At 38.3% G+C, this 15307-nt stretch overlaps 1 protein-coding gene across 1 annotated transcript in view; it reads left to right on the top strand.

The window, feature by feature from the left end:
* Positions 1 to 15023, top strand: part of KIF27 (kinesin family member 27) — a 75655-nt gene extending 60632 nt beyond the window's left edge. Inside the window, exons 13-17 of the mRNA XM_081103896.1 lie at positions 79 to 294; positions 6367 to 6573; positions 8679 to 8877; positions 11092 to 11256; positions 14411 to 15023. Coding sequence (XP_080960022.1) covers positions 79 to 294; positions 6367 to 6573; positions 8679 to 8877; positions 11092 to 11256; positions 14411 to 14895 — 1272 coding nt within the window. The 3' untranslated portion in view covers positions 14896 to 15023. The remainder of the gene's footprint in view (positions 1 to 78; positions 295 to 6366; positions 6574 to 8678; positions 8878 to 11091; positions 11257 to 14410) is intronic.
* Positions 15024 to 15307: the final 284 nt, after the last annotated feature.

Raw genomic sequence — 15307 nt, 5'->3', positions numbered from 1 at the left:
TTTTCTCTGTGTTTTTCCTAATTATATGCAATCTGGATTTCTAACTTTTTTTGGTTATTGTTGATTGTATCTTTTTAGGCCTTAAGTACAGATAGTTTGAAAATATCAACTCGCCTGAGCTTGTTGGACCAAGAGTTGTCCAAAAAGAATGTGCAGCTCCAGAGTAGCACAGCTGAAGAGAAAATAAAGATTTCAGAACAAGTTCAAGCCCTCCAGAAAGAAAAAGATCAGCTACAGAGACGAAGAAACAGTGTGGAAGAGAAACTTAAAAATGGTAGCGTGTTATCGCCTGAAGTAAGTCAGTATTCTTTGAGACTCGAAGTGCTGTATGATGGACCACTTGGATGATTTCCTCCCTCTGTCACTTAAACATAAAAAAATGATAAACCTGGTGAACTTTGTTTCCTTGAGATTTTGTCAGATGAAATGAGTTTACCTGGCACCACAAGCCACGCTTGACTAGAAACTGCCATGTCCTTATGTAGAGGTCCATGAACATGGGTGGCTTCTTCCTGGATTGCCAGGGGTTGGGAGACTAACTTTTCTTGAGTCTGGCCCTTCTCAGCTGGGTTTCTTATCTGAACTCACAAAACAGACAATGAGTTGAAGGGACTCTTTTTTCTCATTTCTTCCAAAGAAGGCACCTTGCTTCTCTTCTGCATCTTTCTTGAATGATACTAGGCAATTCATTACATTCAATGGATGCCCAGGCATTAAGGATTAATTCTTTCTATTACCTTGGTTGAGAAAGGCCCAATGTTCAGGAGCATGTCCCTTCCAGATAGATGCATAAAATTCAAATCCTAATAAAAAATACCCTTTAGTTAGAGTTTTCCTTTAAGGGACCATATAGCTTCTCTCACCTTTATTTACTTTTTTAAATATGAAAAGATATTTTATTCATTGGCTTTCAAATTGCCCCAGACTTTGTCTTTTTTCACAATTTTACCTCAGTTGGCAATGGTACCTGTACCTTACTTGATCAGAAGATGATAAATTTTTGAGCCAGGGTTTTCTCTGTGAATATTTATTAGTGATGTCTTGTCATTACCAAAGCAAGAGAAAATTGCTAAGAGAAAGTGAGTGCTGGGAAACATGCACCTTGCTGAATCTTGTAGTGTTTTATATTAGAGAAAGTATGAGAGGAAGTTAAAGGGAGCTGGTTAAGAAGAAAGAGGAGAAAGGATTTCATGATACTAGATTATTGCTCATTGAGTTGATGAAAAGTGTTGAAAACTAAGTCGACTGAGGGCTATGCTGTTTTATCACTCAACGTAGGTAGCTGTGCAGAGGATCACAGATTCTGGCTGTCCTCACAACTGTTTAAATTGGAGCCCAAGTTTGTAAATTTGAAGGTATGAGAGCCTAAAATACAGGAAAAAAAAATAAGTATTTAAGGAATTCTTGCCTGCACAAGACAGTTACTGGGCCCAATGGAAGAGACAAAAAAAGCATTATGCTTCTCTTGAGAGATTCATACTCTATCTGAAGAAAAGAGAAGGATAAGAAAATCCTAAACCCTGAAGAACATAAATAAGCCATACTTATTACATTATTTATACAAAGCAATGCAGTGATCATGTGAGGGAAGATTATTAGGACAGTCTTGGTGGATTGGAAACGAGCTGGATTATGAAAAACATTATATACTACACTGGTCAATACAGAAAAGGCCATTTTATAGATAGAACACTGTTACATAAGGCATAGAGATGGGAATGAGCAAATTATGTTTGCAGTAAGGTAAAATGGTCCGTTATTGCCATCAAGAAAGTTTCTTCACGTGGAATTCTATAACTAAATACATGTAAAGTTTTGTGGTGAAAATAGAGGAGTGTGCATGCTACCAATGTAGCAGCCACTCTGGGTTGGTGTGAGGGAGTGATGAGCCTTCAGCATTCAGTGGGGTTCCATTTAATTGTGTGAGCTTCTCTACACCCTTCTTCCACACGGTTCTTTTCCCCTCCTCCTTCCTACATATACACACATTTATACATTTCTTACCTATAAAGGCTCAACTCAGGAAAGGAGGATGCTGCTGCTATATACAGCTCTTGTGTTCCCATTAAAAGTTATAAGCTGAGCCCAGCCCTAGCTGGTTTGCTCAGTGGATAGAGCGTCAGCCTGCAGACCAAAGGTTCCAGGGTTTGATTCCCGTCAGGGCACATACCTCGGTTGCAGGCTCCTGCAGGAGGCAACCAATGGATGTGTGTGTGTCTCACATTGATATTTCTTTTTGTCTTTCCCTCTCTCTAAAAATCAATGGAAAAATATCTTTGGATGAGGATTAAAAAAAACCTATATTTAAATAAAATAAATAAATAAATAAATAAATAAGCTGAGCCCAGCTGGTGTGGCTCAGTAGTTGAGTGGTGACCCATGAACCAGGAGGTCCTGGTTCGATTCCTGGTCAGGGCACATGCCTGGGTTGTGGGCTCAATCCCCAGTAGGGGGTGTGAAGGAGGCAGCTAGCTGATAAATGATTCTCTCTCATCATTGATGTTTGATTCTCTCTCTCCCCATCCCTCTCTCTGCCTCTCTCTGAAATCAATAAAAACATTAAAAAAATAACTACATAACACTACTGATTACCTATTTTTAAAAAAGTTATAAGCTGATTGTAATAGACACATTGGAACATTCCAAGCTCTGCTTCAAAGCCGAGCTGGAGCACAGATACTTTCTCCAGTCAAACCTTTCCTCAGTGTCACAAGACCCCATGACGCAGCCACAAGCACAGCCACAGGCAGAATCTCAGGCTGGGTTTGCCCGGAAGAGGTTAATTGGGAATGACCACAGGTTCTATTCAAGTTCCTTGCAGCAGAGCTAAGCAAGCTCCTGGCCCAGTGACCACATGGTTCTTTTTAGTTGGCTCTGAAATGGGCTCTGCTCTCCTCACGGTTTTCAATCCGAGATTAATATTAACAAAAAGACCCGCCAATAGCAGATGGTGGGGAACATGAAATGCTGATGTGACACAAGACAATAAAATCTAGGTGGAATGGTTTGCTGTTTTAATGTCTTTAAACTTGCTTGGAATTATTTTCTCTTTCCACAATAAATCAAAATATTTTTCTAATTTGGGAAAGTGATAGGTTTTAGATCACTATACACTTTAATATAAGCAAATCACTTTCTTTGGTAAAATTCAGAAACTAAGATTTTAAAAAATTAACAATTTTTTTTAATTATGCAGAGTAGTTGCCTAGTAATTGAGGTACGCTTCCAATTTTATGTTTTAGGATTAGAATGTATATATATGTTCTAATGTGCTTGCTCAAAACTTTTAGTTTTGTTTTCTTTTTGTATTGATTGGTATGTGTGATCCAAAAGGTATGGAGACCATTGCTTTAGATTTCTATTACTCTCAGATCACTGACCTCTGGACCAGCAGCAGCAGGGTCACCAGAAAGCCTGTTAGAAATGCAGAGCCTTAGGCCCCACCCAGACCTGCTCCTTGGTACACAGTCATTTTAAAAAGTGCTCTTATGATAAAGGATAGTCAATTCTTGGTAATCGATGGTATCAGTTGTGGGAAATTTTCATCCTGGGACAGTTTCCCATTGCCACTCATCTTGTCAATCTATACCTATTGCTGAGTTAGTGGGACCCACAAATATTTAGACGCTGCCCATTGGAGCAGGCTGGTGTCAGGGTTCTGTAGTTGCTGTACTGTCGTACAGTATCTTGGTGCTTCCCTAACTTGGATCCACGACTGTAGGAATTAAATTTGCACCTAATTGTTCCCAGCCATATATAAAGGCCAACGATTTCCACATTTGTTTTTGGTAAAATTATAATCACACTATGCATTCATGAGTCAAATATGTTCTTTGGATAACTTACTTTTATTTTCTGGTTCCTGATTCATTCAACCTAGTACTTTTCAGGATTTAAGTTTATTTTTTCTTTCTTATGGAGTGATTGTCAAATCATCAAGTTCTTGGTGGTTAGTGATTGCACAGAGAAATAAAATGGCTGTAGAACACTTTGTTCAAAATGGATCTTTCAGGATATTTGATAAACTAGCTTTTAAAAATAAGTATTATTTGACCTTTCACTGGAATAGGTTGTTACATACTATTTCCCTGAATTTCAGAAAAGGAGCTCTGAAAATCACTGTTTTTTAGGTAGATTAGAAGTACTGACATTATTTTCCTGGAAATACTGGGGAGAGGAATGGAAAGAAATACTTGGGTCACATAACCAAGACTTAATGAAAAAAATATTTTTTTTATCTTCTTCCTTCATCAACTCATTCAATAGACAATGAGTTTAAACTGTGTGTCATACACTGTGCTAGGCAACCAGGGCATGAATATAGACAAGATACTCTGCATTCAGGAACTTAGAGTAGAGGTAACCTCCACCTGACAGAGGTCCTCAAACTTTTTAAACAGGTGGCCAGTTCACTGACCCTCAGACCATTAGAGGGCCAGACTATAGTTTTAAAAAAAACTAGTCGGCTGCTAAGCAACAGGCAGTGGGGGCAAAAATATCCGGCGGGCCGGATAAATGTTTTCAGCGGGCCGCATGTGGCCCACGGGCCTTAGTTTGAGGACCCCTGCTCCACCACATGTACAAATATCCATATCCATATATATATATATATATATATATATATATATATATATATATATATACACACACACACACACACACACACACACACACATACACTGAGTGGCCAGATTATTATGACGAGTGCCGCAATATTGAAGGCAAAAGTAGCCCAATGAAGGTACTGATGGGGTGGTCATAATAATGTGGCCACTCAGTGTATATCAAGGTCTTGGCAAGCCTGAAATAATTTCTTACCAAGATTTGGATCCCTTCCCCCACATAACATGTTATTTGGATAGTTCAGAGAACCACTAGATTTTCTGATAGGTATTCATCATATTTCTTTCCTAAAAAGGAAATCTCTGGCATATGAAAAAAATGTTATGCTGCCATATTTTCCCTCCAATGATGTCTCTTATGAAATGTTTCATGTCCTTAAATCCTCACTACTTTTTTTAATGCCATATTGTTTTTCCCTTAGAGAGACAACTCTGGTTACAAGTTCTTAATTTATTCTGAATCTTATTTATTTTTTCCCTCCTAGCAATATATTGTTTTAATAGATGTTTGAAGAAATATCAATGGGTCTCCAGATCTCCCGGACACATAATATATACTTTAGGAGCTAGGGAGAGAGATGTATTACAAAATAGCTAATCCTATGGGCTGAGGCTTGGTGTTCAGCATTTGCTGTATGACCTTGGGATGTTCCATAACTCACCTAAGCTTCTGCCTCTTCCATTTTACTAATAGATTTATTGCAGGGATTCAATGATTATATGTTATATATGTGTATACCAACATAAGCACTGTGTAGCATAGCACGCACTCAATAAACATTCTTTCCTTAAAGTTTAGAAGAAAGGTAATGCCCATTAGACTCAAATACAGCAGGTCCTTGAGTAATGTCATTTCATTCGAAGTCATTTCATTATAACATTGATGGGAGGGGGGAGGCATCAATTCCAGGCCGGGGTCACTATCTATTTGGAATTTAGTCTGTGAAGGTTTTCTCTTTGGACTCTGGTTTCCCCCTACATCCCAAAAGCTGTGCACATTAGATGAATACATGTGTCTAAATTGTCCCAGTCTGAGTGAATGTGGGTGTGAGTGTGCCCTGCAACAGAAGAGTGTCCTGTCTAGGGAGGGTTCCCACCTTGCACCCTGAGTGTAGACACAAGCTTGGGCCACCCATAACCCTCAACTGAATTAGTGGGTTGGAAAATCATTATCTTACTTGTTTTTATTAATCTTCCTTAAATGTATGTATAGCTCACATTTATTTCAATGTTTAATATTAGAAGTGTTTTGGGTCTTTATTTAAGGGTTTGGTGATGTTTTTGTGGCCAGATATATGCCACATGGACTTCACTCTTGTTTATATCAATTAGCATATGGTAAAATTGGTTTTGTTATAGATTGTTTTGCTTAAAGTCGCAGTTTCCAAGAACCTATCGACAACATTAAGTGAGGACTTAACATAGCATAGTAAGATCTTGGTATGTGACAAAGTCCAAGTTATACTATTTCATTTAAAATTAATGATTTCTGCCTTAACTGGTTTGGCTCAGTCGATAGAGAATTGGCCTGCAGACTGAGGGGTCCCAGGTTCGATTCCAGTCAAGGGCCCATGTCAGGGTTGTGGGCTCGATCCCCAGTAGGGGGAGTGCAGGAGGCAGCCGATCCATGATTCTCTCTCATCACTGATGTTTCTATCTCTCTCTCCCTCTCCCTTCCTCTCTGAAATCAATAAAAATATATTTTTTAAAAATAATAAAATAATTTCTGTTGTGTTATATGTAGGAAGAACATGCTCTTTTCCAACTTGAAGAAGGGATTGAAGCTTTGGAAGCTGCAATTGAGTACAAGAATGAAAGTATCCAAAGTCGCCAGAACTCGCTCAGAGTTTCATTTCAAAACCTCTATCATAGTGAAGCAAACGTCTTGGAAAAACTAATTGCCCTGAATCCTACTGAGATTAGAGCTATCCTTTTCAGATATTTCAATAAGGTTAGTTTTTGAGAGATTGAGGATTTTCTTCTAAAAAGGGGTCAAGATGCTTACACATCTTACATATTTAGAATTTTTAAGTAATTAAGACATATAAAAATGGTGTAACTCCAGATTTAAGCATGATTTCTCTTTACAGTACTGCATGTTGTCATCTGAAAGCTTTGTGATTATCCAAGTATGTAATCCTAACTTGGTGTGGTTCTTAAATTTGAAGGGCCTTCTGAAATAAGAGCTTTTTGAAGTAGTTTTTAAAATCAAAGAATTTACATTCCTCAGTCACTGCTTCTTGATGTTTTCTAGATTTGGATGTTGCTAATCAGCACTCATGAAAAATCAAGGGCCTCCAAGTTTGGGTTACCTTTCTTTCATTGCTGTAGGAGAGGGGTACACTTATTTTTTTCATCATAACCTCTGAATTGATATGGAGCTGAAGTGGTACATCACTGGCAAAGACAGTAATAGAGATTTTAGCACTAACCTGAATACGCTTAATATGAATAAAAATATTTTATACTAGAGGCCCGGTGCACAAATTCATGCACCAGTGGGGTCCCTCAGGCTGGCCTGTGGGATCAGACTGAAATTGGCTTTCTGACATCCTCCAATGGGTCCTGAATAGCGAGAGGGTGTAGGCCAGGCCGAGGGACCCCACCATTGCATGATCAGAGCTGGGGAGGGACACAGGAGGTTGGCCAGCCTGGGAGGGACCACAGGAGGGCTCCAGGGTGTGTCTGGCCCGTCTCACTCAGTCCTGATTGGCTGGACCCCAGCAGCAAGTTAACTTACCAGTCAGAGCATCTGCCCCCTGGTGGTCAGTGCACATCATAGCGACTGGTCAACTGTCTGCCCCCTGGTGGTCAGTGCATATCATAGCGAGTGGTTGAGTGGCCTTAGCATATTATTAGCATATTAATTACACTTTGGTTGAACAGATGACCAGACACTTAGCATATGTTAGGCTTTTATTATATAGGATTTTATATGTATTTGACAATTTACTGATCCAGAAATGCTTTGTACCATGGAGAACTATACCCATCTTTTTTCTAATGTATTCTTTAAAAATATATATTATGAATTGTTAAACAAGTAGATAACTTTTTTCTCTGAAAAGTATATGCAATTTAAGGGAATATCAGACAACTAATGAGCAATAAAACACTGAAGTTTAAAATAAAGTTCTAATTCTGTTACACAAGTTAAAAAGGATGAGAAATGAATAGAATTGTTGTGTACAGCCCTCCTCTTGGATAATTATTGTCAGTAGTAAGCTGCTGTTATTGGTGAGAGTGCATTCTATCGCTGGGTGTGTGGAGGGCAGAAAAATGGTGGGGTACTCCAAAGGTTTTGATATAGATAACTCTTTTGTGGTAATCTTAGAGTAAGTGTTCTTAACCCAAAGCATCCAGGCTAAGGTCAGTGGATTTTCTGATCCTGAGAACCATTGGGAAAAGTATTTTTCTTAAAAGGTCATTATACTATTAACAAGCTCTGTGACACAGACATTTTTGCTTCATATCAATGCAGAGAAGAACCCAATGGACTAAATGGACAATCTAAAACCAAACTCGGTATTTAGAGTTTTAAAAATTTTGTCACTGATTTATAACATCCATTATGGACTTAACATGGGGAATTATCTGGCTATTATCAGAGTCTTTAGCTTCTTAATATCTGCTTAGACTAGAGAAATAGAATTATAGGATTATATATGTAAACTATAATAATAAAAGTGTAATATGTTAATTAGACTGGAAAGCTGTGGTGGGTGGAGGCAGAGGCAGCTGACAAGGGCCGTGGTGAGGGCGGGGGCTGAGCCTCTTGCACAAATTTCGTGCATTGGGCCTCTAGTAGGATTATAAATCTCTAAGAAATGTTGGAGGAGCAGTTAGTAGAGCAACATTATACTGAAATAAAGTTACTACCAATTCAGAATCCCAACAAGTTCAAAAGGCTGTTAGGCTATTTTGTGGGTCTGTTACAAAGCATTTGCCTAGTTATACCACGGTGATTAAGGAAGTTCATCCTACATTACCTAACAGAAGTAGATTAATCTGTTGTACCTAAGACAGACTGAAAAGGTCAAAAAATGTATTTTCTAGGTGGTTAATTTGCGAGAAACTGAGCGAAAACTACAGTTACAGAATAAAGAAATTAAAATTAAGATCCTGGAACGGGATAATATGGTTCGTGAATTGGAATCTGCACTGGAACATCTGAAATTGCAGTGTGATCGGAGACTGACCTTCCAACAAAAGGAACATGAGCAAAAAATGCAATTGCTGTTACATCATTTCCAAGGTACCTGCCTGCCCTCTTGTCAGTTCTGTATAGGTGATATGCAGGAGGGGGATTTGGGAAGGAAGATAGAACAGCATTTGATCACTTAAAAGTCCAGCATCTATAAAGTTACTACTTTCCATGTTTTTCTACTCTCCATGTTTTGGTTAGCACATGTTGGGATAACTGCCTTTGATGTGGGGCTATTCATGCTTGAAATGCCACCCCATGTGCTTATCCCCACTGCCACACACAAGAACTGCTGCAATCCTGTTACTTTGTTCTTGGTCTAGTTTTTACATAGAGTTGTGGAATGACTTCTGGCTTTGTGGTGTACAGTTGAAAAGTTTTTATCTCCTAAGGATATAGTAGTTGATTTTTAAATTACTTTCCCTTCATAAAATTAAAATGATAGGCTCTGTCAGATTTCTAGTTATATTTCTTGTTATAATTTTCAGCTGATTATAACTTTTATGCATTAAGGTTATATCTTAGGTCAAAATTAGTCTGCCATTGATGGACACATACTGTTACCAGTGCACAGTAGTTCAACCATCAACTCTGGTGTGGAAAGAGCTGTCATAGCAGTCAGTCCTCACATTACCTGGGCATATAGCTGGTACACAAGCAGTTGCTATGACAACAAAATCACTGCCCGGGGATACTGGTAATGCTTCGGTCCAGGCTGCTTAGCTGCTTAGTCTTGATTCTTATGCATCTATAGTTGGAAATGCATTTAAAGGGATCTGGAAGAAGCAAACCAAGGAAGCAGAAAATTGGAAAATATGTGAATTTGAGTGCTTAGGCAATTTGCCTCTAAGTTAATTCTATAACCAGTTAATTGACATCCAGTTGCCTGATGACAGGATCCCTCACATCATAATCATTCAAATGTGCTCGGCTTACCTTAAGACTCTAAAAGTGGTATTTTAATATAAATTTTAATGTACAGAGTGGGGCAAAAGTAGGTTTACAGTATGGAAAATAACATTATTAATAAATAAATAATAATCTATATATATAAAAGTCTAAGCAACCATTATGACTGAATGACCAGAACGAACAGTCAACCAGTCGCTATGGTGCGCACTGAACACTAGGGGCTGATGCTCAGGAGCTGTCCCCTGGTGGTCAGTGCACTCCCAGAGCCAACCTTCTGCAGCTGGCCAACCTCCCGCAGTCCCTCCCCCCCGCTGGAAAACCTCCCGCTGTCCCTTCCCCTGGCCGATCCCTCCCCGCAGCCAGCCGGCCCTGATCTGCCCACACCGATCGGCCTGGCCCCGATCAGGACTGACTGCCAGCCGGGCCTAGGGACCCCACCCATGCATGAATTCATGCACCGGGCCTCTAGTCCTTCCTATATAATAATAAAGGGCTAATATGCAAATAGACCAAATGGCAGAACAACTGGTCACTATGATGTGCACTGACCACCAGGGAGCATCATACACTCAATGCAGGAGCTGCTCCCTGGTGGTCAGTGCACCAGAAGCTGGGCTCATGGCTGGTGAATGCAGTGGCGGTGGCGGGAGCCACTCCCCACGGGCCTAAGCGTCAGTTAGACATCCCCTGAGAGCTCCTGGACTTCGAGAAGGCACAGGCCAGGCTGAGGTAATACCCCCCCCCCGAGTGCACCAATTTCATGCACTTGGCCTCTAGTATAAGAATAAACTCTGTGTCACCTACTCAAAACTATAAACCTACTTTTGCCTCACCCCGTTATTATGCTATTTCCTCTTTTTTGTTGTGTCTTCCTTTGTAATTTAATCTTTCTAGCTTCTTTTGACTTTGTTTTTGGTTTGTTTGTTTTGAGGGGTTTTTGTTGTTGTTGTTTTTTTTTTTTTGTCGTATATTCTCTGGGCTTATGGTCAAAGGCCTGTGACTTTTCATATGCCCACTGTTCCTGATATAAACTTGAAGATATTGATGTAGCTGATGGACAGAGTTCCAAATGTGAACTTTGTATAGAAAAAAACCTTCTGTTGTTCTAAGGATAAATCCTAGTTAGTAGCTATTCAGAAAGTGCTTATGAGTCATAAAAATGTGGTAAGGTGACTAAGGTATCATTCCTACTTTGAAAAATTTTAGAGGCAGAAGAATCCAAATTGTAGGTGAAAACATATCCATTCAGGTAACAGATACATTGTAACATAATCTGACCCTTTAAATATGAAAATACATAATTTTCAATCATTTATTTTAAGCTGATTTTAAATGTAAATTTCTATTTTATAGAGCAAGATGGGGAAGGCATTATGGAAACTTTAAAAACATATGAAGATAAAATCCAACAGGTGGAAAAAGATCTTTATTTCTATAAGAAAACCAGCAGAGATCTTAAGAAGAAACTTAAGGAATTGTTAGGGGAAGCAGTTTGGAGGCCACCTGTACCATCTGAATGTAAGCATTTAATGCTACTTGTCATGCTAACAATGTTTTTCTAGCATTTGGTAAAGTCCATCTAATTTGTAGTTCAGCTTTTCCCAATTGATTTGGTTATTTAGGATTAGATATTTAACTTCTATTTGACTCTGTAAGTGAAAGTAGTTCTCTAGTCTATGTATAAGATAGAAAGAACTGCAGGGAAAATTAATGAATGAATAAATGTATATGTGTGAAGGAAACTACACACATTGCTTGCCATGTGCCATAGGCTTTTGTATTCCCTAACCTAAACTCCCTTCCACTCTCTCTCTATAAAGATCAATGGGAAAAATATCCTCGGGTGAGGATTAAAAAAAAAAAAGATATGATTTCAGCTAATTTACTATTCTATTTTGACCCATCTTAAAAACTTTTGTGTCTATAGAAGTGATATATAGTAATTATAGAAAAATTTGAAAAATATGGCATAAAAACACACCCATAATTCCATTAAAAACTGTTAACATTTAATATAATTCTTGTCAGTACTTTCCTCATGCTTTAAAAAAAAAAATAAAGTTGGAATCATATTGGGGATATAGCTTGTATTATATCTTATCTCAAAATGTTACTCTAATAATAATAACATTAAACAAGATTGGTTTGAATTATAAAATATAGCAACTTGCCCTTGCTGGTTTGGCTCAGTGGATAGAGTGTTGGCCTGTGTACTGAAGGGTCCCAGGTTCAGTTCCGGCCAAGGGCACATGCCCGGGTTGCGGGCTCGATCCCCAGTAGGGGGCATGCAGGAGGCAGCCAATCAATGATTTTCTCTTATTATTGATGTTTCTATCTCTCTCTTCCTCTTCCTTCCTCTCTGAAATCAATAAAGAAATATATTTAAAAAAAAAAAAAACAAAAAACATCACTTTAAAAAAATAAAATATAGCAACTTAAACATATTAAATTCTGAGTTTTCTAAAAAATACTATATAGTTAGTATCCTAATCTATAACAATAAAAGCATAATATGCTAATTAGACCGGATGTCCTTCCAGACATCCTTCCAGACAACCTTCCAGATGAAGCCCGGGCTAAGAGGGAAGCCCGGGTCCCGGATGCCAGAGGGAAGCCGGTGCCGGCAGCCGGAGGAAGAAAGGCCTACTCTTGCACGAATTTCGTGCATCGGGCCTCTAGTTAATACATATTAATTGGTATTCAGTTCATTAGTTTTTATAGTACTCTTTTCATTGTCTGCCTATTGGGCTTGTATTTATCTTCTTTGAGTATTTTTAGCATTTTCAAATGCATAAAAATTAATCTTTTGACCAGAATATTGTGGTCACTTTTTGGTTGTCTCTGTATAGTGCAGTGATGGCGAACCTATGACACGTGTGTCAAAGGTGACACGCGAACTCATTTTTTTGGTTGATTTCTCTTTGTTAAATCGCATTTAAATATATAAAATAAATATCAAAAATATAAGTCTTTGTTTTACTATGGTTTCAAATATCAAAAAATTTCTATATGTGACACGGCACCAGAGTTAAGTTAGGGTTTTTCAAAATGCTGACACGCCAAGCTCCAAAGGTTCGCCATCTCTGGTATAGTGCATCTGTTTTCTAACATATTTTATGAGAATAGAATCAGTTTATATAGACATGCAGTCTATGTTCTTGTTTACATATTTCAGTCTCTATCCTAATATCACTTAAATCACTATAAAACTCTGTGAGGATACTAGAATCAGAAGATCTGGGTTTAATAAAACAAGGGGGAAAAAAAGATCTGGGTTGGACTCCTAACTTCTTATTTCACTGGCTGTGTGACCTTGGGTGAATTACTCTTTCTCTAATTCGTTCCCTAATGGTAAAATTCTGGAAGAGAGAAACTTTCTATTGTGAAGAATCCAAGATGGGCTTTTCCAGTGAGCCCATCTGTGTTCTTCCGCATGTGCCACTGTGACCTGGGCATTAGGATTTTTAAAACTTCCTATTGACTCTAAGGTGAAGCAAACCTTGGGAGCACTGTCTGTGGTCAGCTGTGTGAGGATCTGCTAGTTCTATGTGAGGATCTATGTCATTTGCTCATTCAGGTGTTTTTTGAGAGAATTTTAAATACTAGAAAACAAATTATGTTTTAAACCAGGAATCACAAACTAACATGCCTGCAGGAGCCAGGGAAGCCAAAGTGAGCAGAGGGGACTGCAGCTGTTGTTTAAGTGGGCAGGGGCAACTCTGCTCCAGTTGCTGTTCAGAAATTGTCAGTTCTCTTTCTTTCTCTAGAAATGTTGGAAGTCTATATTTTTATACGAAACTTTCCAATTTTCAAATTTTGGGTCAGGTATTACTTTATAGGCTAAGTAAAACCTGAGGGTCAGATTTGGCTTGGGAGTTGCCATTGTGCAACTCCTGTTTTTAAACTTGATGTTCATAGGACTAGAAGTGTCCTAATCGTGTGTCAACATATGTTAAAGTTGGCATTTTTCATTATATGAGGTCCAGCACCTATATGGGCTTCCCATAAGCAAGGTTTTGTCTTTGATTCTATAATTTGAGAACCTCAGGCTTTGTTCCAGCAGAGTGTCCCTCACTGAGGGGTTTTGCTCCTATCTCCATTTTGATAATAGAACCCCAGAGTATATTCAGAGAGTAGAAACCTCCTATCAAGACTAGATTTTCACACATATAATGCCAAGTCCCAGAAGTGTCGCTGGAGATATGGGGCAGAGACAGTATTCGCCAGTGCTGGCTTCACTTAGCTAGGATTTGGAATGTGATCACCAGTGGCAATCCCAGTGGAGGGCAGGTTGGAAGGGAAGCAGAGAGGCCCAAACACTTCTGTGTTTCCAGGGAGTACCAAAATCACTAGCAGACTATTTCTCAACTTTGTTCCAGAGCAAAAGTTCTCAGTTATTCACATGCAAGATGCCTCAAAGTAAAATCAGAATAGTTCATATTCACACTTACATTTGTCTAAGAAATTATTTAACAAAAAAAGCTGAAAAACAATTTATCAGTGATAATGTAATTAGTACACTTGAAAACCTATATAATTTTATTAACCAATGTCAGCCCAATAAACTCAATAAAAAAGAAAAACACTAATGTAATAATGTTAGGATGTCATGACTAAAATACCTGCTTTTGAGGAACTCTCTAACTTTCTTTGCTTTTTGGATTATTTTTAGGTCATGATGCTGGAGATGGAGTCCTGAACCCAGAAGAAGCAAGCATGGTTTCAGAAGAATTAAAATGGGCATCCAGAACTGAAAGTATGAAATTAAGTGGAAGGGAAAGAGAATTAGACAGTTCAGCAAGCAGTTTAAGAACACAACCAAATTCTCAGAAGCTCTGGGAAAATGGCCCTGAATTACCTCCAATTTATAGCTCTTTAGCACCCACTAGTGGACATTTGTTAAGCGACGAGGATAAAACAGAAATAGATGAAAATCAGTTTAGAAAATCTCACAGTCAACCATCACCCCAAATTCAGCCAATGGGAAATGTGGGACCGCTTCATGGTGTCATGCCTGTAAAGTTGTGTCGCAAAGAGTTACGTCAGATTTCTGCCTTGGAACTATCATTACGACGGTCCAGTCTTGGAGTTGGGGTTGGATCTATGACTGTCGATTCCATTGAAATAGCTAGGAAACTGAGTGACTTAAAAACTTAGGTAGTTATTCATAGAACTTTTAATTTGCTTTTCCATAATAACCAAACACACATTTTCCAATACTGTCAAGTAATGGAACATTTAAATTTTTCCACTTACAAATTTGTCTAAAATTCTTTTCCAGGCATATTTGAAGAACAAAGACTAGAATAATAAACTGTATATCCATCAAATGTATATTATTATATAATATAAAAGTATATTATGTAAGTATGTTATAATGCAATAATAATATCATATAAGTTTGTGACTGTTATTTTCAAATACAAGTTGTTGGTTGTTTTTTTTAATTTTAAAATGATCCAGTTAAATATTGCTTATGTCAGAGGGAAAGTCACCTACTGCATATGTATTGGCACAGCTAAAAACCTGTGCCAAAATGTAGTCTGGCAACTGGTTAGATTTGTGGATT

The sequence above is a fragment of the Myotis nattereri genome (genome assembly GCF_964212035.1).
Source record: "Myotis nattereri genome assembly, chromosome: 12".
NCBI classification, from domain to species: domain Eukaryota; kingdom Metazoa; phylum Chordata; class Mammalia; order Chiroptera; family Vespertilionidae; genus Myotis; species Myotis nattereri.
The sequence above is the reverse complement of the archived record's forward strand: the minus strand, read 5'-3'. Positions and strand labels throughout refer to the sequence as shown.